General features: G+C 38.6%; 1 protein-coding gene and 1 long non-coding RNA gene across 2 annotated transcripts in view; both read left to right on the forward strand.

The window, feature by feature from the left end:
• The window catches only part of LOC134793413 (uncharacterized), a 200927-nt gene that overhangs the window by 69652 nt on the left and 108459 nt on the right, over window positions 1-22816 (forward strand). The gene's annotated exons all lie outside the window — the stretch shown is intronic.
• LOC134793867 (uncharacterized) overlaps window positions 1-22816 on the forward strand; it is a 73221-nt gene that overhangs the window by 38978 nt on the left and 11427 nt on the right. Inside the window, exons 10-14 of the mRNA XM_063765581.1 lie at window positions 7769-7906; window positions 10203-10343; window positions 11821-11961; window positions 18879-19007; window positions 20670-20795. Of these exons, the coding sequence (XP_063621651.1) occupies window positions 7769-7906; window positions 10203-10343; window positions 11821-11961; window positions 18879-19007; window positions 20670-20795 (675 nt within the window). The remainder of the gene's footprint in view (window positions 1-7768; window positions 7907-10202; window positions 10344-11820; window positions 11962-18878; window positions 19008-20669; window positions 20796-22816) is intronic.

Consider the following 22816-nt stretch of genomic DNA (forward strand, 5'->3'; position numbering starts at 1 on the left):
GTAACCGAGAGCGGGTGGGCGGCACTTTCAACGGGAGGCAGGGAGTGTCCATACTGTACGTTAGTACTATTTATTATACTGTGCTAAAGGCATATAAAGTCCAGTACAGTTTACAGTGGGCGATGGTACGTATGTTACATTAAATCAATTAGTAACGGAATACCGAGTAGATAAAAATTACAACAACTACAATAGCATTAGGAAGTTAATGTGTATAACTGTATATATAAGTTCTGCGATTCGACTGTATTCCGTACTGTGCTGACAGAGTTCACAAGATGAAGTATTTCGTTATATGTAAGTATACAACGTTTTGTTTTGGATTGTATATGAATATATGTAAAATGTTGTCTCTTCCTAGCAAACACGAACGTGAAAACGACGGATAAATAATTATCAACATCTTGTTAGATTGAACCAGGGCTCGGAACCGGTATTGAAATAATTAATATCGTTCCAAAACCGTTATATTAAATATTAACCAGTTAATTGCTGGAACGTGAACTAAAAGAATTCGTTCTCTCTTCTAACCGGTAAGAAGAGGGAACTGATTTTAACGGTTCGCGGGGAACGATATAATACCGGTTACTCTTTACTGGGCTTTCGGAGATTCTCGGTTAATTAGTTGCTACATGAGAAAGAGACACCAATAACTTACTCGTTCTATCTTGCTTTGATATTTTCATTTTAACCGGTTAATTTCATTCCACAAAAACGAAAGGCGAACTAATTGGTATATTGAATAATTTTACGGTTTAGACTCACTTGTTTTTAGTCACTCGCGCGACATGTTTCGGAGAGCCTACGTCTCCTTTCTCAAGCACTAACAGTGCGAGCAGCGTTCACGACGGCCGTGTATCGCGTACTGCAGCTCGCCGATACACGGCTCTCCGAGACATGTCGCGCGAGTGACTAAAAACAAGTGAGTCTAAACCGTAAAATTATTCAATGTTAGTATGTCTCACAACAGTTTAAATTCGATAATTGGTATATACTGGTATCTCAATAGAACAGCTCTTTTCGTTTCCGGGTGAATGAACGAAAACGGTTTGAAAAATAAAACGGTTTCCGAGCCCCACTGAACTTTAACAGACGTTTATGAATAACGTTATTAGTATTTAATGCCTTGACAAATGACAACCCATGGACCACAAGTTCAACGTCTACCAAGGAAACGTATAAAAAGTATTCCCACTTAGAATTAACGTTTCAGTTGTGTAAACGTTATAGATATATTATAGTGCATAATCATTTTCTATCGTTTTTTGACGGACACGTACGAACGTGTCTTGTTATTTCAGTCAGTCTCGGAATAAAAAGTACTGAGGTTGATTGAAGTAGCATGACAAATACGAACGTTTCCGAGAAAATACGATGGAAAACAATTATGCACTACATCTTTACCTGTATCTCTGACATCGTCAGGTGACAAGCAAAACTCACTAATTACCACCGCAAGGTAATAGCCACTGTGAACCATATTACTACTCCAATAAGGTTGATTTTTGATTAATTATTTTTAGTAATTAGAGAGTTTTGCTTGTCACCTGACGACATAAACAGTTCTTCTTCTTCTTCCTCGGTCCCTCATGTTGTTACATAAAGGTGTTACAATAATTTCCAGTACAGTGACATGGACCCTGTAAGGGCACAGCAATTCTTATTCTAAAATAACAACTAATACTCGTATAATAACTAATTCTAGGCATGTCAAACAAATTAAATTAAAATATGTAATAACAATCAATGTTCATAACTTAAAATAACTAAAAAAGGTCAAGAACTATAATACAATCAAAAATATTTACACACAATTAAAATTTAAAATAACATTATAATTACAAATTATTTATTAGCTATTTACATGACTGTATAATTTTAAATAAAGCTAAAAGAATGCTGATACCTAGTTATAACTAAATACTAACATTACAATTCTGGCAAGAACTCCTGAGTAGAGTAGAAACATTTATCCAGCAAGAATGTCTTTAAATTATTTTTGAATATGTTAAAGTCAGATTCATGTTTAATAATGTCTGGTAAATGATTATACAATTTTACACACATTGCAAAAGGACCAGAGTGAACCATTTGTAATTTTGATGCAGGTCTTTCGAGTTTATTTCGCAGTCGTAGGTTTTGTGCGCGTGTATATTGTGGGAATAGGGTGATGTTCTTTTTCACAAAGATGCATGCTTCCATGATATAGATCGATGGCAATGTTAGTATCTTTTTTTCGATAAAATGTTGTTTACAGCTTTCCATCGATCTTAAAGGCATATTAACTATTATTCTAGTGCAGCGTTTTTGTAGTCTAAATAGTTGTATTAGATCTACGCTATTTCCCCACATCACTATGCCATATTTTAACCAAGCGTACGCATAGGCATAGTACGCACAAGTAGCCGTTTTAATGTCAGTAGATATTTTAAGTTTGTCAAGTGCATATGTGAATCGGCTTAGCTTTGACATCAATTTACTTATGTGTTCTTTCCAGTTCATTGTAGAATCCATGGTAATACCAAGCAACGGGAAGGTATCTACGCACTCTAATGGGGTGCCTTCAATAGAGTATTCTATATTTAAGGCCCGTCGTTGATAAGGCCTAAATTCGATAAGCTTGGTTTTTGAGAAATTTACCAGTAGGTTATGATCAGCTAACCAGGTTGTGACGTCGGTTAAAACTGAATCCAGTAAGTTACGTAGGCTGGCTTCGTTTTTGCATGGTAGGACAAGAGATATGTCATCTGCAAACAGGGTAGTGGGGACGTCTATTATTGCTGGTAAGTCATTTATATATATTAGAAAGAGAACACATCCAAGAACGCTTCCCTGCGGGATGGATTGAGTTACTTTCGCTTCACGTGATTGCACTCTATTTATCCAACCCGTTGTATAATCATAGTGCTCTATTTCAACTAGTTGTACACGGTTTGTAAGGTATGATGAAAACCAGTTGTGGGCAATTCCTCTGACGCCGATACCGAATAGTTTTTTGAGCAAGATATCGTGCTTGACCCTGTCATAGGCCTTGCTCATATCCAAAAGTACACCGACAGCATGCTGTTTAGAGTCTATAATGTTGAGCACATCATGAATATAGTTAAAAACAGCTAATGTGGTTGATCGGTTTTTCGATGGCGAAGCGCAAGCGATTGTCACCTTGGCTAGGCCGGCAGGTACACACGTGCCAGGTGCTGACACGTGATCGATTATTAATTATTATAAAAATACAACGAAGTACAAACAGCAACACTACTAACTGTACATCGGTGGACCTCATTACTAAAGGCACACCTCGGACACTGGCGATCAAATGTATGAAACAAACTCGTTCCTACGCACACAGTCTAAGCTCGTGTAGGTGAACGCGTACCTTGCTTGTGTGAGTGAGATAAGACGTGCTAGGGTTCCCGCCATTTTGTTGTCAAGTTCGATGACCTCAATGACTCAAAACTCATTGCGCGTATTAGGAAGAAATAAGAATCGTATTATGCTGTAAGGTGGGTATCTAAGTTCGATTTATACAATAGTTTCCTATTTTGAATCAGTTTAAACGAAGTAACAAAATTTTGTAAGGAAATTCAGGCCACAAAAATATTACGTAATAAGTTAAAAACATGATTTTTTGTTCATATAGATATTGTGTTGTTTTCAGTGTGATCTGATAGGTGTTGTAAATATTTGTTTAATATTTGAATATTTTACGTGGCATCCGCTCTGCGCACCGCGTCGTCGCGTCCTTGCCAGCCGGTAACTGTGAGGTAACCGAGAGCGGGTGGGCGGCACTTTCAACGGGAGGCAGGGAGTGTCCATACTGTACGTTAGTACTATTTATTATACTGTGCTAAAGGCATATAAAGTCCAGTACAGTTTACAGTGGGCGATGGTACGTATGTTACATTAAATCAATTAGTAACGGAATACCGAGTAGATAAAAATTACAACAACTACAATAGCATTAGGAAGTTAATGTGTATAACTGTATATATAAGTTCTGCGATTCGACTGTATTCCGTACTGTGCTGACAGAGTTCACAAGATGAAGTATTTCGTTATATGTAAGTATACAACGTTTTGTTTTGGATTGTATATGAATATATGTAAAATGTTGTCTCTTCCTAGCAAACACGAACGTGAAAACGACGGATAAATAATTATCAACATCTTGTTAGATTGAACCAGGGCTCGGAACCGGTATTGAAATAATTAATATCGTTCCAAAACCGTTATATTAAATATTAACCAGTTAATTGCTGGAACGTGAACTAAAAGAATTCGTTCTCTCTTCTAACCGGTAAGAAGAGGGAACTGATTTTAACGGTTCGCGGGGAACGATATAATACCGGTTACTCTTTACTGGGCTTTCGGAGATTCTCGGTTAATTAGTTGCTACATGAGAAAGAGACACCAATAACTTACTCGTTCTATCTTGCTTTGATATTTTCATTTTAACCGGTTAATTTCATTCCACAAAAACGAAAGGCGAACTAATTGGTATATTGAATAATTTTACGGTTTAGACTCACTTGTTTTTAGTCACTCGCGCGACATGTTTCGGAGAGCCTACGTCTCCTTTCTCAAGCACTAACAGTGCGAGCAGCGTTCACGACGGCCGTGTATCGCGTACTGCAGCTCGCCGATACACGGCTCTCCGAGACATGTCGCGCGAGTGACTAAAAACAAGTGAGTCTAAACCGTAAAATTATTCAATGTTAGTATGTCTCACAACAGTTTAAATTCGATAATTGGTATATACTGGTATCTCAATAGAACAGCTCTTTTCGTTTCCGGGTGAATGAACGAAAACGGTTTGAAAAATAAAACGGTTTCCGAGCCCCACTGAACTTTAACAGACGTTTATGAATAACGTTATTAGTATTTAATGCCTTGACAAATGACAACCCATGGACCACAAGTTCAACGTCTACCAAGGAAACGTATAAAAAGTATTCCCACTTAGAATTAACGTTTCAGTTGTGTAAACGTTATAGATATATTATAGTGCATAATCATTTTCTATCGTTTTTTGACGGACACGTACGAACGTGTCTTGTTATTTCAGTCAGTCTCGGAATAAAAAGTACTGAGGTTGATTGAAGTAGCATGACAAATACGAACGTTTCCGAGAAAATACGATGGAAAACAATTATGCACTACATCTTTACCTGTATCTCTGACATCGTCAGGTGACAAGCAAAACTCACTAATTACCACCGCAAGGTAATAGCCACTGTGAACCATATTACTACTAAAATAAGGTTGATTTTTGATTAATTATTTTTTAGTAATTAGAGAGTTTTGCTTGTCATCTGACGACATAAACAGTTCTTCTTCTTCTTCCTCGGTCCCTCATTGCTGAGGATCGCGACCATGTATGCTACGTCTCCACAGTGTGCGATCATAAGCCATATGGGTCAAGCACGGCATGTTAAACATAAACAGTCAAATCTTTTTATTTTCAGTGATTCTATTCGGGTTCATTAGTGGAGCTCTCTGTGACTTCTGGTTTACTGGGTTGACACCGATAGTGAGGATGGCACCGTCCTGGCAGAGGCACAGACGCTTGGAAGGCATGACGTCAACAGATCGGGCTCCACTAGGCACGCCGGTCCATGCTAAATTGACATAACTTTTCTGTGTGTGGCTAATAATTCTAATAAAAATCTACACTCTGTAGTTTGTCGTTATTATTAAATTTTGACCCTATTCTTAAAAAAATTCGGGCTTGATTTGGTTAAATTATGTTTTATCCCTTTCTTACAAATACATAAGCCAAAATGACAGACAAAGACAAACGATTCATAGCTAATTCAGGCCAGTAACGCGTTTATGAATAAAGCCATAAGTTAAGAACTTCGGCTATAACCATAACCGTTTTTAACCCCCGAAGCAAATAGGGTATCGTCTTGGGTCGTCCCATTCGTTTATCGTCAAGTTCTTAAATTAGTCCTATTCTGCTTTCGTCACCCATTCTGCATTCGTCACAATCGTCGGTGGCTTTCAATGTAGAATGCGTGACGAAAGCAGAACAGGACTAATTTAAGAACTTGACGAAAAACGCATGGGACAACCCAAGACGATACCGCCAATAGAGGGGTATTATATTATATGTTTGACGCCAATGTCTGTCTATCCATGGCATTGTAGCTCTCCAACGGATGGGCCAATTTAGATGCGGTTTGTTTAGTTTTCTATTAATTGAAAATAATATTTTTAAATAAAGATGTAGATCTAAATTATAAACCTTAATGAACTAAACAGAAAAACAAGGAATACAATCGCCATCTTAAAAATTATAACCTCAAAATACAGTTTCGTGGTTCCCAATGCTATTTCAAAATCCTCCTATATCTCCTGTACAACATTTGTAATATCAACTCTATGTAATAATAATAAGGTGGCTTTTACAATGACGTGATAATTGCCGATTTTTCACTCCACACCGCATCTTTTTTACAATTTGCGAGTAATGGTTCGGAATGATGGAGATTATACGCTCGCTCCGGGTTTCAAAAGTGATTTTTCATTTATCTTACTCACGCCAAAGATATATATGTATATAGGTTGGCCAAAAAATAAGTGCATTCCCGCTGACAGGGAGGATTTGGGATTATACTGAGAAACTTTTACTATGACACCAACCCCGAAATCGCGAAATTGAGAATACATAAAAAAAAATGTGTTTCACGAGGAAGCAAAATTTTACCCTCGTGCGTTGAAACCCTCGCAATGCTCTAGATTTAATTTTGTGAACCACTTTTACTTGCTCGGTTATCATTTACTAATTATTAGGACGAGCCAAAAAAAATCTTGTAAAACAAAATAACTATTAACCTTTTGGACGCCAATGACCGATATATCCGCACCGCAGGTTCAACGCCAAAGACCGATTAATCGGTCACAGACCACAGAGCAACATTTACGTGCATATGCATAAAGTTCAATTTCAGTTTTGACACTTCGGTGACGTGGCGTCTGAGTGACAGCTTTTGTGTATAACACGGCGTCGAAAAGGTTAATAAGATTATAATAAGGTACAGTCGAAAGTTTTAATTTATGACCCATTCTGTACCTTGTCACAGTGACAATAGTATGAGGTCTCTAGTGACTATCATATTGATTGTCACTGTGACTTAGGTACAAAATGGGTCATAATTTATGACCCATAAATTAATACTTTAGCGGCCCGCGAGCCCCCCTGGCTATTTTGTATGTAATATTATCAAACAACAATGTCTGATAAAGTCACACATATTAACAAAAGTGCGGCCCGCGTCAACTATGTGGCCCTTGGCTGCTAAAAGGTTGCCGACCGCTGCTTTAGACCGTACCTAAGGGCTGATTTAGACGATGCGAGAACTCGCATGCGAGTTTCATTACATTGCGGGTTTTGATCGGTCGGTTGAATTGGACGTAACCAACAGTCCGCAATGTAGGTAACTATAATCGCATGCGAGTTCGCGCGCCGTCTAAATCAGCCTTAACCGAACTTAGGTGCGGAATAATTGCGGCTGGCCTTCATATCGGGTCCGCAGTAGGGAATGTAAATCGGTTATTTTCGGTTATTTTTTGTATGGAAATTATCGGTTATTAACCGAAACCGCGGTTATTTCCATACAAAAAATAACCGATTTGCATTCCCTAGTCCGCAGCCACACTTACGTGAATTGACCTTAATTAAAGAAGATTTAGTTTCAAAACTAGACCTTTTACTAAAAAAACATCGTGATAGAACTATATTAGATAGAAGTCTTACGGTTTTCAGAAAATTCAACCCGGCAACCTCAACCTCAACCCCTGTTTAACCTAACATCTAAATGGGCTGACGCCGTTAATAAGATGATGAAAAACATCCCATCGAACGCTCGAAAGAAACTGACAAGTGGAACATCCATGACTCCAGGTATGTTTAGATATAGTTGGTCAAACCCTTAACCCTTTGGGCCACCCTTTAAACTCAAAACTCAAGGCTTGTCAGCGAGCAATGGAGCGTAGTAGGTATATTGGGTGTTCGCGCAACTGATCGAATCACAAACACGGATCTGCGCTCCAGCAACATGTAGAATTCGATTTCGATGCATTCCATTCAAATTGGTGGGAAAATACAGACAACAAGGTAGAATGGAAGAAAAGGGGGGAGGATTGTTGTTATAGCGGTAACAGACATACATCATCTGTGGAAATTTCAACTGTCTAGCTATCACGGATCATGAGATACAGCCTGGTGACAGACGGACAGACGGACAGTGGCGTCTTAGTAATAGGGTCCCGTCCCCGTAGGGGGGGTAGGGTCCTTTGGGTACGCAACCCTAAAAGCTATATAACATTTAACCGAGTAAGAGTTAAAAGCGAAGAAAGACCTTATATTTAGACGGTCTTTCTTAGTAAACGGTCTTCTCCACGTGACCTTAGCACAGTGTAAAAACCGGCCAAGTGCGAGTCGGACTCGCGCACGAAGGGTTCCGTACCATTACGCAAAAAAAACGGCAAAAAGATCACGTTTATTGTATGGGAGCCCCGCTTAAGAGCCCATCAACGTGCACACTAGCCACTGCTAAATAATCGTAATTATTTGAATTTAACGAAAGATATTTAAAAAAGGGGGCCGCTATGTACTGTATTTTGTATTTAAGTACCTTTTGAATACATCAAACTAGTTATTATGTTGCTGGATTCGTCGATCTATGAATTCAAAACAAAAACGGCCGTTTTAACTTTAGACGCATAGATTGACGAATCCAGCAACATAAATAGTAGATTGTACAACAAGAGCATAAAGTGACTTCGCTTCGCTCAGACCAAAAAATTGCCTCGGGTAAAAATGGACATTTATGCCCTTGTTGTACACTCTGCTTTTCACTTCGATTGCGAGGAAAATAAAATTATATTTTTCACGGCAATTTACACCACGAAATTGTCGTAAAGCGAAATAACATAATAATTAACCACTTCCCGCCAACTAACTTTTTAATTTTTTTTTTAATTTTCTACATGTGGTCAGAGTTTCAGACACTTGGTTTTCTGCCAAGTCAAACATTTCGGAGCATTTTTGAACGATAATCGACTCCTATTTTATGTGATTTACTAAATTTAATGACAGAAAATACGGACTTCTAATAAATTGTAGCAAAAATAAAATAATATAACAAGTTTTGTCATCTACACAATTTTATTGCTCAGTAAAATTGTGCAATATGTTTTTCACTTCTCATGCTCAAAAAGTGCACCTTTATGTCGTGCGTAGACGACATAAAATCGCATTTTATGCTCTAGAGCATAAAAGTAAAATTTTCTTCTAAGACTAAGGTAATCGGTCTCAACAGCCAAACAGTTAAAACATACATATTGCACAATTTTACTGAGCAATAAAATTGTGTAGATGACAAAACTTATTATATTATTTTATTTTTGCTACAATTTATTAGAAATCCGTATTTTCTGTCATTAAATTTAGTAAATCAAATGAAATAGGAGTCGATTATCGTTCAAAAATGCTCCGAAATGTATGACTTGGCAGAAAACCAAGCGTCTGAAACTCTGATCACATGTTGAAAATTTAAAAAAGAAAATTAAAAAGTTAGTTGGCGGGAATTGGTTATGTATTATGTTCTTTCGCTTTACGACAATTTCGTGGTGTAAATTGCCGTGAAAAATATAATTTATTTTCCTCGCAATCGAAGTGAAAAGCAGAGTGTACAACAAGGGCATAAATGTCCATTTTTACCCTCGTCTACTATTTTGGTCTTCGCTTCGCTCAGACCAAAAATTGCCTCGGGTAAAAATGGGTCACTTTATGCCCTTGTTGTACAATCTACTATTAACTGTATGGCTGTTGAGACCGATTACCTTAGTCTTAGGAGAAAATTTTACTTTTATGCTGTAGAGCATAAAATGCAATTTTATGTCGTCTACGCACGACATAAAGGTGCACTTTTTGAGCATGAGAAGTGAAAAACTAGTTTGATGTATTCAAAAGGTACTTAAATACAAAATACAGTACGTAGCGGCCCCCTTCTTTAAATACCTGTCGTTAAATTTAAATAATCACGATTATTTAGCAGTGTGCACGTTGATGGGCTCTTAAATATCACGCGCGACCACTCCCTCCCCCCGTCTCCCCGTCTCCCCGTCTCCCCTCGTCGAATGACTGTATAGACCTTACCTTAATGACCGTACCATAGCTATTGTCTTCTTTTCAGTTCAAACCTATTCTTTCTCCACCGACACAAGAAGCTTGCATTCGTCATTCGTGCCTACTCCGCCTAGCCATGGATTAAAATTAATATCGTCCAAAACGATTCGGGATTGTAATACCTCTACTCCCCCCAATATGGAAACAGGTAAATACCTACCATTAGAGACACAATATTACAGATACCAATTTTGACAACCGGTCTGGCCTAGTGGATAGTGACCCTGCCTATGAAGTCGATGGTCATGTGTTCGAATCCCGGTATAAGGGCAATAATTTTATTTGTTTATTTATTTTAAACTTTATTGCACAGTAAAAAATATACAGTGACAAAAGGCGGACTTAATGCTACACGGCATTCTCAACCTTTAGGCCAAACAGAGAAGCATAGTTGGTGCGGGGTATGTAAAAACACTAAAACTCGATGCTTAAAATTAATAGGTACAAATATAAAAGATAAAATAAATATATATACAACAACAATATATATACGTATAATTTGTGTGATGAGCACAGATATTTGTTCCTGAGTCGTGGATATTTTCTATGTATATAGTATTTGTATGATTATATATATCCTTGTCTGAGTACCCACAACACAAGCCTTCTTGAGCTTACCGAGGGACTCGGTCTATTTATGCGTAAGAATACTATTAGAAGTATTAGAACAAATTAAATTATTTTCAGAAAATATTAGCCTTCAGTAAGAAGTGCATATACTTGGAATAATTCGACTTATGCCGCTGTGGCCCGGTGGCCGAATGGCTCAGGCACCTGCCGCGATAGGAGAGGACGCTGGTTCGATTCCAGCCTGGGGTACTGGAGGCCTTGGTCACTTTTTCTTAGTATTTATTTCAGTTTATGTGTATGAATGTCCTTACAATAATGTAGAGGTAAAAGACGGAGGGAGGATATAGATTATAGATATAACATAACGAGATGGTCTTATGTAACTTTCAATAGGAGTAGCAGAGAATACGCGCGCTATTATTATTTGCCTACTTCTAAAAAATCATCGCATTTACTTTACCTACTCTATTCTATAGTATGATTGCTTTAATGACGATTAACCTGTTCTCACTTACTTTCGACGCAGCTCAATGGCTGACAACCTGATATTTATTTTGATTTTTGAAGTGAAAACTTCTTTAGCGGCGCTGTGCACTTTTTGAGGTGGGGTAAAAATGATAAACTCGAGACAGCGTAAGGCGTAACGCGTATGGCGTCTCTCCTCTCTTTCTACCGCACGGCGAAAATGTTTGCCTGAGCCTGCTGTTTCATGTAGGCGGCGCAGGGCGTTTGCGTGACGTTATGTTATGTGTGACGGACAATGTCATTGTTTTTTGATTTAATTGCCATCTAGTGAGTTTCCCTCAAACTGGTATTAATACTCACAGTGATGTACTTAGGGGTTTCAAGTAATGCGACGATACAACGCTAGATGGCGTTAACCTCAATTATACATAGTGCTGCAGACATTTTGCACTATATGGCCCTGTTATTAATATTTTGAGTTACAATGTCGTTGAGATTTCACTTCTGCCGGCACTCCCGGAGTGCAACCCGTTGTTTTTTTTATGCCATTCGATTAAATAAATAAAAAAACGAAGATTTACTGTTTTCAGATAATACCAGTTTACCATTTTGCCCTTCCGACTTAGCTGATAAAGTCGCAGAGAAAATCATTATACATATTAGTCAGAAACCCATGGGATACAAACTGGAAGGGTGGCCAACCAATGAATACTGTGTCGATGTGGCGACTGGTAAGTCTTTTCTTTAGCCAAATATATATGAAACTATACTGAAAATCGCAGTTCAAGACCAAAAAAGTAAGACAATGTTGCCACTGCAATAAATTGTTTGTAAAATAGTAAATTCCTTTTTTATAAATGAACACGCTAAGATACAGTACCTAGAGTCCGGTTAGTACGACTTCGCATATAACAACCAACCGCTTATAGCGACGTAAGTTTAGGCACTTGTTTGGTTTTAGTATGAGCTACTATGAATACAACCGTTTATTACGACTCGGCTTATAACGACCGACCGCTTTTAACGACGGAAATTCACACAAAATTCGTCCGTCAAGTCCAGTTACAACGACGAGCGACATAGTTTTTACAAATAAATTGTTGGTAAGAAGCTAACTCCGTCCCGCGCACCCAACTCCCCTCCCCCCTTTGCCTATACGCAGTACGATGAAGTAGTCATGTCACTTTTCGTAATCTTGCAAACTAAATAAAACCCAATTCCCATTATTCAATTGAGCTTAAACTTCACATACATAATTATGTAAGTTGGATGACATTGACAATGCAATATTTTGTTATCTACCTTCGAGCTGATCTGATGATGGACACAGGAGGTGGCCATGGGAACTGTGTCATATTTAAAACAACGCATCCTAATTGGGTTTGTAAGAATTGTCTCAATTGAGTATAAGTTGCTTGTTGAAACAAAAGTATAAACAGTCCACGATAAAGGCTTGAATCAAAATTGAAATGTTTGCCAAAAAACTTCTTTATATTTTTATTGTCGATGTACGATTGTCATCTTGATTAGATCCCTAAGAATTACGACTTTTTATTTTACGGGATTCGAGTAATTTGCGGATAATGAGTGAGTACGCGTACCTACAAGAGTGTGTTTAGAAGAAGCCAACTTTCGTAGGTACGCGTACTCACTGATTATCCGCAAATTACTCAAGTCTCTGCATTTAAGACAAAGTGTTGTAATACTAACCTAAATAAATATTTTAATCGAAAGTTTGTTTTCTTTGATTGTCGCGTATGCATGAATAAATACAAAATGATGTAATTATTTTGATTAAAAGAATATATTAAAATTGGCAGTTCGTTTAGTACGACGTCCGGTTAGTACGACGTAATATCAGCGGTCCCTTGGGTTGGGTGTCGTTATAACCGGACTCTACTGTAATTTATTTATTGGTAATTTTACTCCTACGATTTATAAAAGTACTTTTATTTATTTATTTTTACATAAATACAAGACGCGCTAGTAAAAAGTGGCAACATTGTCTTACTTTTTTGGTCTTGAACTACGATTTTCAGTTTAACACACAACTACACAGGAAGTCTAAGGAAAAAACGTGCCTCGGAAACTCGGAGTAAATATCTATGGAGCGGCCATTAACAGGCGTTCCCCTCTGCAAAAAGATCGCGGCCGCCGGTCAAGGAGGTTATATAAAACTAGTTGCCACACGTCATACGCCATTCAGCAAACGTCAGTCTAAGCGGAATGATAGGAGCCGAAAATGCCGAATTGCAGCGTTTTCTCGTGCAAAATGAGATCGGAAACGTCTAGTCTACAAAAAGAACACGTTTCTTATCATATGTAGGTATATAAATATTATCAAATAGTGCATTAAATTTGCAAATAATTAAAAAACATTGTCAATCTGACAGTGATACCAGTGATATGATATTAGATCTAATTTAGGGTAATTCTAAAGAAGACTTTCTAAATATCAATTAGGTACGAGTAGAATTTCTAATAGGAAATATTATGCGAAACTCTGCGTAGGGGGCGCGACTACCACAATCCATCACAATCTGGGGGTCCGCCGTGGAACAAGAAAATTTAAATTTCGTTATCTAACCTCTCTATCACTATTGCATATTTGAGCGATAAAGAGAAAAGAGAAAATCTACTAGCTAGCTTAGTGCTACACTCTGGCGGCAGAACATTGCAGTAATATGCCCTATTTGCGTTGTTTTTTGTTATATGTGACGTTCCATGGAAAAAGGTACCTTATGGCGGCCGGCGCTTACGTCGCATGGCGCCGTAATGATATTGGAGCGGCGTTAATACTAGCGTAAGCGCCAACCCCCATAAGGTACCTTTACCCGTGGGACGTCACATATAATTTATGTACCTATCACATTATTTTTATATAACACCTTAGTTTCATATCAACCTAATCTATTTAATCAAATAAATAGATCTATAAGAATAAAGAAAAGGGGGACGGGGGATCAAAAAGTAGTCGAAAACATCTCGCGTGATTTGTGCACAACCCCTAAATAACGTAAAATTACCGATAGACTCTTTTTTGAAAATTAATTTTTCCTTTAGTTTCAGTAGAAAAAGGCGGCCAATTTGAAAAATGTAGGCGGGAAGGGATATCGTCCCATAGAAAATTTGAATTTCGCGCCTTTTTTACTGACAAGATTTGCTTGACCAGCTATATATTTTTATTTAACATGTCAAATAATTTATTAATTTAAGGTATTTACGGCTGTCACTTTCCATAAATAGGCACTTTTTATTTATTACTCTGGTATCACCGTACCAATATTAGTGATGGGACACCATAAAAACCAATATCGGTAAAATCGGTATAAACATAATGAATAATATACAGATGGTCATGATGCCTAGCGAACACCAGCCATATCGTACAAACCTCAAGGAGTGATATTCCTAGGCAGATGATGATCTGCCTAGTGACCACCAGCCATATCGTGCTAACTTCAAGGTGTGATATTCCTAAGCAGATCATGAAACGCCGGCATGTCATGATCTGACTAGTGACCACCAGCCATACCGTTCAAACCTCAACATTTAGGCATATCGAATAAGTAGGATGTTCTAATTTTAGCAAATGATAACCATTGAAATGGCTTGACAGCCTACTTATAGTACGTGTTTGGGTAGCGTATGGTTTTAGTACCTACCTAGTACCTACGCATTCTGCTCCAAATGCCACATAGAATGCAGCACTAGCCGTGGCAAAAAATGCAAAAGGCAGATTATTAAATGGCGGCGTTTCATGATATGCCTAGGAATATCTCGATATGCCCGATTTTACGATCTACCGCCGGTATATATACTAATTATCCCCTACTCAATATCCCTTAAATGACATCCTATGGCCGCGTTCCATCTCTGTCATCAGATCTGCATGCTCGATAGTATATTGCATTGCTTTCAGAAGTAAACCAACATGTAAAATATTAACTAATGAACTGATAATAAATAATCATTCTATATCAGCTTGCAAGATTCGCCCTAAACAAATTGACAAACTATTAGAAATAACATCTAAACAATACAAAAATTCAAAGTTAGTAAAATGCTGGTACAAAGACTTGATATTGTATTCTCTTTATTTATTTCTCATCTTAAGTTAGGTTATTTTATAATATGAATATAAAAGTAAAATATAAAAACACTTACAAAACAATAAAAATTAATATAAACACATTATAAAAAACCTAACCTAAGGTGCCGCCAGCAGCGGGGCAAGGCCCAAGCTACCGGTGGTCAGGGCTGCAGAGAGAGGAACCGGCGGACTATCCGCGCCGTGTCCAAGATCACCGCCTTCTGCATCTGACCCTTGATCCAACCACCTAGCGAGAGTCTCTCAAGGTGTTGGTCGAGACTCTTCGCTATTAGACCGTTTACTGAAACGACTATCGGGACAATGATCGTCGAATCAATATCCCACATGGCGGTTATCTCGTGAGCCAAGTCTAGGTACTTACTGGACTTGTCCTTCTCGGCCTTCACGAGATTCTCATCATGGGGGATGGTGATGTCAACGAGCACGGCCCGACGTTGCGATCGATCTATTATCACAATATCAGGCTTATTGGCTACAATAGTCCTGTCAGTGATGATAGATCGATCCCAATAGAGCGTGGCACGACCATTCTCGAGAACAGGCGCAGGTAAGTACTTGTAGTACGGTACTTCGCGGTCCACAAGGTCATATAGAAGAGCAAATTGCTGGTGAATAATCCTGGCTACGAGATTATGTCTGTGCAAGTACTCGCCGTTAGCAAGATGAGAGCAACAGGAAATGATATGCCTGAATGACTCTCCGGGACGGCGGCATGCCCGACAGATGTCGACCGTACCGTCCTTCAGGATATATTTCCGATAGTTGTTCGTCATCATCACTTCGTCCGCAATTGCACAGGCAAAACCCTCGGTTTCTCCGAAGAGGTCCCCGAATCGTAACCAGTTCACCGACGCGAGCAGGTCCACATCGGGTCCCGTGAGGGCCTTGTAGAATCGCCCGTGTAGCACCTTACTCTCCCATGCCGCCTTGCGATCCGCAGTACTTAGTACCACAGGTTTGCGCCAGTTCTCGTTTGCCAAGGAAAGCGGCGTGAGGTTCCTATCTACTGCCACCACATCACGATGCATCCCACACTCGTTGTTAAGGAAATAGTTTCTGAGATTGTACACCTCGTGGTTGTGGAGATCCTTGGCGTTTAATAGGAAGCCTCGGCCTCCACACTTCCGTGGGATATACAATCTCATAACTGACGAGCGTGGGTGTAGCATGCGATGTGCGGTGAGCAGTGATCGGACCCTCCGATCCAGGGCGTCCAGCTCGGTCTGAGTCCACCTTAGTATGCCAAAGGAGTATGTGAGTAGGGGCATTACCCAGGCGTTGAAGGCGCGCACTTTGTTGCCTCCTGACAAGACTGTTAAGGACTTTAAAAAAAAAAAGCGCTCCTTCACCGACCGTCTAATACCCTCGTCCTCAATGATATTGTATTATTATTCTAATTGATAAAATCAGAAATTAAAATTCATTGTCAATTTTATCGACAATATTATCGGCGCGTCCTTCGCACTATCTAGGTTTACTTAGAACTGACGTCATCTCGTTCACGGACAGGGTTGTCTGTGTTTGTTCTTGTACTTGTGTGAATATAGTTTTTGCTAGTGTTTGATAATTTTGTCGTGTGCGTGTGTAGCGACGCATGCTAAAAATGCATTAGTGTTAACATTATTTGTGTGCGTTACCTCGTCCCCCGCGCCAAAAACGACAGAATTTTTCAGATAGAAATTAGTGCGCGTCTCTACTCCATAGATATTTACTCCGAGCTCGGAAATCAGAAAAAAGTCATTCTCGAGTAGATGTCGCCATACCTTTGGCATATGCTCGGCTAGATGGCGTTGAGGATACCGTTTCATATTTAACAATTTTAACACCTATCAGTGAAAGAATATGGGTCAAAGTCACATGGCGTTCTAAACAAAATAAAAATAAAAATCGTTTATCCATATATATAAATTATTTGATGTTTGTAACATTTTCATTTTTCGTTTGAATCGAGTGTCGATAGATGGCAGTTCTCTTTGCTTTAGCTGTGTTTTAAATATTTGAAAACCATGAACGATAAAGTGTTACACGAACGCGCCACGAAAGCCGCTTCCATACAAACGAAGTTAATAAATGCTCTCTGTACAAAGAAATTAAAGCCAGTGAAAGTTATCCTTCTAAGGCCCAAGGTCCTACCTATAGTACTTCAGTTCGATGAAATTTAAACCATATTCAATTGAGACAGAGTTTGATTTCTTATTTCTCTAAATTTTCAAACAAAATAATCAACTCTATTCCCTGTTCCCTGCACTATAGGTTCAAACTTCAGTGGCATATTTCGGGTTTTTCATTTGTATGGCTCGGCCTTGGGAGGTTATATGTGACGTTCCATGGAAAAAGGTACCTTATGGCGGCCGGCGCTTACGTCGCATGGCGCCGTAATGATATTGGAGCGGCGTTAATACTAGCGTAAGCGCCAACCCCCTTAAGGTACCTTTACCGTGGGATGTCACATATAAACAAAACTTCTACTCGTTCTATTTCCTTTGTATGACATTATTAAATTTTTGCAATGAAAACTAGTACTAGACATAAATATAGGATAAGTAAATATTCATGCCAAGATTCATGTAATAGGGTATATGACTGTATTTAAAAGAAATTATTTTAAACCATGCAAGAATTAAAGCACCAGAAGATTAATAGAAAACCGGCCAAGTGCGAGTCGGACTCGCACACGAAGGGTTCCGTACCATTATCTATAAAAACGGTCACCCATCCAAATACTGACCCCGCCCGACGTTGCTTAACTAACTTAACTTCGGTCAAAAATCACGTTTGTTGTATGGGCCCCACTTAAATCTATATTTTATTCTGTTTTTAGTATTTGTTGTTATAGCGGCAACAGAAATACATCATCTGTGAAAATTTCAGCTGTCTAGCTATCACAGATCACGAGATACAGCCTGGTGACAGACGGACGGACGGGCGGACGGACGGACGGACAGCGGAGTCTTAGTAATAGGGTCCCGTTTTACCCTTTGGGTACGGAACCCTAAAAAACGTAGATAGTAGTTTTTTTTAGACACAGTTTATATTTTAAAACCCTTATAAAACTATAAAGAGTAGGTACCTACACTTTGATCGTAACGTCACATGCTAGTGTTTCATATAAATTCCATAGTAGCAAATCGTTTTGACAGTTCGAAAAAAAGAAACTGATTTGACTAGTAGTCAAATACCCTATTATAAGCAGGCCATTTTAAAATGAGAGCGTTACTTCAATTGTATGGAGGCGCCAGGCACTAGCGTGTTTTGAGCGTCGTCGTCTAGTCAGCGCTATGGAAAATGGGGTCGCTGCGCAGTTGCGCCAACGTTGCGTCGAGCAGCCATACGGCCCGGCCACGACTTTGCGCGACCGGCGACGGCGGCGGCGGCAACCATAGGTGAGAACGGAAGGTCCGATCGCTGTGTCTCGCTCCAACCTATTACTGCCGCCGCCGCCGTGTCGTGACCGGGCCGATAGAGTTGACTAGACGCCGGATCCGGGTAAGCGCTAGTGTGAAGTGGACCTTAAAATGAAATATTTGCTTGCAGCATGCAGTGTATACCAACTCGGGCCCGAGCAACTATCTCACAACTCTGTACAGCTGCTAAAAACTGTGTCCCAACACTCAAGCGAAACAATAAACATCCACCAATGTACGATACCAGAGGAGGATTCAGGTACTTTTTCTTCTTCTCTTGACGACCGTTCTGGCCTATTGGGAAGTGACCCTGCCTATGAAGCCGATGATCCCGGGTTCGAATCCCGGTAAGGGCATATATTTGTGTGATGACACAGATATTTGTTCCTGAGTCATGGTTGTTTTCTATGTGTTTAAGTATTTATATATTATATTTTTTGTGACATTGTTTTATTTATTAATTTTATATTCTTTTATGTTTTAATTTTCTGTTTTTAATGTTCATGTTAAATTGACGATCTTTTAGTGAAAGCCTTTGTTTTATCCTTTTGTGTAAAATACTGTGTCTTTTTCTTTAAGAAATAAATATATCTAATCTAATCTAATCTAATCTATATATCGTTGTCTGAGTACCCGCAACACAAGCCTCCTTGAGCTTACCGTGGGGCTTAGTCAATTTGTGTAAAAATGTCCTATGATATTTATTATTATATTTATTTTTTATTTCTACAAGATCAAAGCCTCATACTTCATCTCAAATAACATTAGACTATATAATACAGATGTAGTGCATAATTATTTTCCATCGTATTTTCACGGAAACTTACGAACGTGTCTTGCTATTTCAGTCAGTCTCGGTACAACGAACGTGTCTTGCTATTTCAGTCAGTCTCGGTACAACGAACGTGTCTTGCTATTTCAGTCAGTCTCGGTACAACGAACGTGTCTTGCTATTTCAGTCAGTCTCGGTACAACGAACGTGTCTTGCTATTTCAGTCAGTCTCGGTACAACGAACGTGTCTTGCTATTTCAGTCAGTCTCGGTACAACGAACGTGTCTTGCTATTTCAGTCAGTCTCGGTACAAAAAGTACTGACATTGAACATGACAAATACTGTATAAGTAGTTGTGCGGTAAACAACTTTTCATTTCTCATGCTCTGAAAATGGGCCATTGTTGTTCTATGAAGTTTGCAGAAAGTGATACGTTTAGTATGTAAAAAACGCTTAGGGCCCGATTCGGATTTTGAAATAGACATCTATTAGACATCTTTTAGACATCACCAAGATACGATAACGATATGTTTAAGATCTAACCTGTCAAATTTGACATTTGCGCGATTCTGGAGATACTGTTGAACGATTTCCACAGGATATGATTTAGAGATCCAATTCACATCTAATATCTTACTCTATCTAACGTAAAAGTGACATTGGTTGCCCGGATTGCGCTGCAAAAGAGAACTAGTTGATATCTAAACTACAACGTATCTAGAATGGATCTAGTACGTGTCGTCTCTTGTGAATATCTTGAAGTTCGAATACGGCAGTTAGTTTCCTAGAACAGTTAAGTGCCACTTAGATCCCTGCTAATTCGATTCCCCCTAACAGAGAAGAAAAAGCTCTTTTCCGAATACGTGATGTGATAAAAACCATTTTAGTCACTTAATGATGAAGACAAAAGTGTAAGGAGGTCAATGTGGCCAATTCCCTCATACGGCAAATTCCGTCACCTAGCGTTTTTTTTCTAAAACAGTACACAATAGGTAATTTCCTCGACAAAGCATCGATTGCTATAACAATAATTGCTTTGTTGAATAAATTACCAATTGTGTACTGTTTTAGAAAAAACGCTTTTTGACGGAATTGGCCGTATGACGGAATTGGCCGCATTGATTTAACAATATTGTCTTTTTGTCACAGAATGCCATATTTCTCAATCATCTGATCAAGGCTCAAGGAGTGCCTCAGCAGTGTTATCAGAAAATGAATCTCATAGCTCGAATCATTCTTCCGAGCTCAATATAATGGTTTTGAAGAAGGATGCAAGTAAGACTTCATTATTTTATTTTAATTTAGACTACGACTTCAACTGAGGACCATTGAGAATAGACCAGGCAGTCATATGGCCGATGTCCAAGGGGAGGGGGAAGAAAATTAGTTAGAAATTTTGTCCTGCCCCGCCTTGGCGACGCGCATGATGCCTACCACTTGGTTTACGTGGATGGATCTCGTTGTCCAGGGGACACAACAGTAGTACAGTTCGTTACTAGTATCAGCTGTATCATGTTCTACTGACATTATCATCCCATTAAAATCAGAGTTGTTCAGGAGACGTATCCATGGAAACGAGTGACAAGAAAAAGTGATTTCTACTGTACAACACGTCTAACAAACTGTGTTAATATTTGTCCCCTGGCTGACAAGACTGAATACTATCAAGAAATCGTTGATCTACCCACAATCATTCCATTATACCTACTGGTATTTTATTAATTACGTCTTTCACTCTTTAATACTATCATAATAGTATTTTATGCAACCGTTGTTTAAGAGAGGTCAAAAAAGGCGAGTGGCGTGAGTAACAATTTGAGGCGAAGCCGAAAATTGTTAATAAAGACGCCACGAGTATTTTTTGACTCAGTTAAACAACGTTGCATACAATACTTTTTCTACGACCAACTGCGATCATATATAACCATGGATACCGCCTTTAGGAACATTACCGTTCAAATTCTCGGGCCAAATTAGCACACATACACAATTACGCCTACATTCAAATAAGACGACGCGTTTACAGAGCCTGTAATCAAAGCTCGTAAACAAAATAAGAGTCATCTTTATTACACTAATGGTACATAGCTAAGTGTAGATGAAATGCATATAATGTCAATAACTACCAATCAGCGACATTAATCCGCTAATAACCTTCTTGCTGTACGTACTGGCCGCTGAGAGTTCGCGGTTCATATTTGATTAGAATATGACTTGGACAGGGATAGGTTTATTTCATACAGTGAAGAACCAGTCAAATAATTCACGTATAATAATTTACAGCAGATTAAAAGATAACTAGTTAAAATGTTGTTATGACATGACAGACTAACTCAACATAAGTAAATATATCATTGTTGTATAAATGTATTCCGCTATAATAAGTATTTTGTATATTTTATTATCAATCTGCATGGCAGTGCGAAGTCACGTTCAGGTATAGTCTGTCCGTTTTTCTAAGATCAAGTACGCCATAGTAAATGTATGGCGAACTTGATCTTAGAAATCGGACTGGCTATACAGTCTGCAAAATTTACATGGGTACAGTCACCTGCAATATTATGTTACACAACGAAGGCCGCAAAAATATCTGACACGATCTTATTTGTAGAGCCATACGAGCTTGTCACATATTTTTGCGGCCTTCGAATAGTAACATACTATTGCAGGTGACTGTACACGAATCGGGTCAAAAATATTTGAACAGGCGGAGTCACAATAAATCCCCACTTTCAGTTCAGAATATTTTATATGTATATAGCCGGTCAAGCAAGTTTGTCAGTAGAAAAAGGTGCAAAATTAAAATTTTGTATAGGACCACAGCCGTTCGCGCGCTTACATTTTCTAAATTTGCCGCTCTTATAATATTTTAAACTTTCGCGTTTTGAACACATATTAACTCACATTATACGAAATGAAACTGATTTACGTCGGTAAATCAAGGTAATTGAATATAATTCGCGTTAGACCCGTCTATAATGTGAGTTAATATGTTTGCCGCTCTTTTCTACTGACGGAAATGGCTTGAGAGAGAACCTACATATATGTGACAGTAGAGGGTGGATTCAAATGATCAACATTTTCAGATAATGTGTGTATTTGTTAAATTAATTCAGTGAAAGGATGATAGGAAAAATGTATCTACATATAGGAGACCGGGTATGATTATCTCACGGGTTATATCTCATGAATAGAACATATTCTAGATATCTTGCCAGGCATCCACTCAATTTCATGTCTCTCTAATTGGACAGCTTTTTTCCACAGTTCTCTGCGAATAGCATCTTGTGGGAATC

The sequence above is a fragment of the Cydia splendana genome, chromosome 9 (assembly GCF_910591565.1).
Source record: "Cydia splendana chromosome 9, ilCydSple1.2, whole genome shotgun sequence".
Taxonomy (NCBI): domain Eukaryota; kingdom Metazoa; phylum Arthropoda; class Insecta; order Lepidoptera; family Tortricidae; genus Cydia; species Cydia splendana.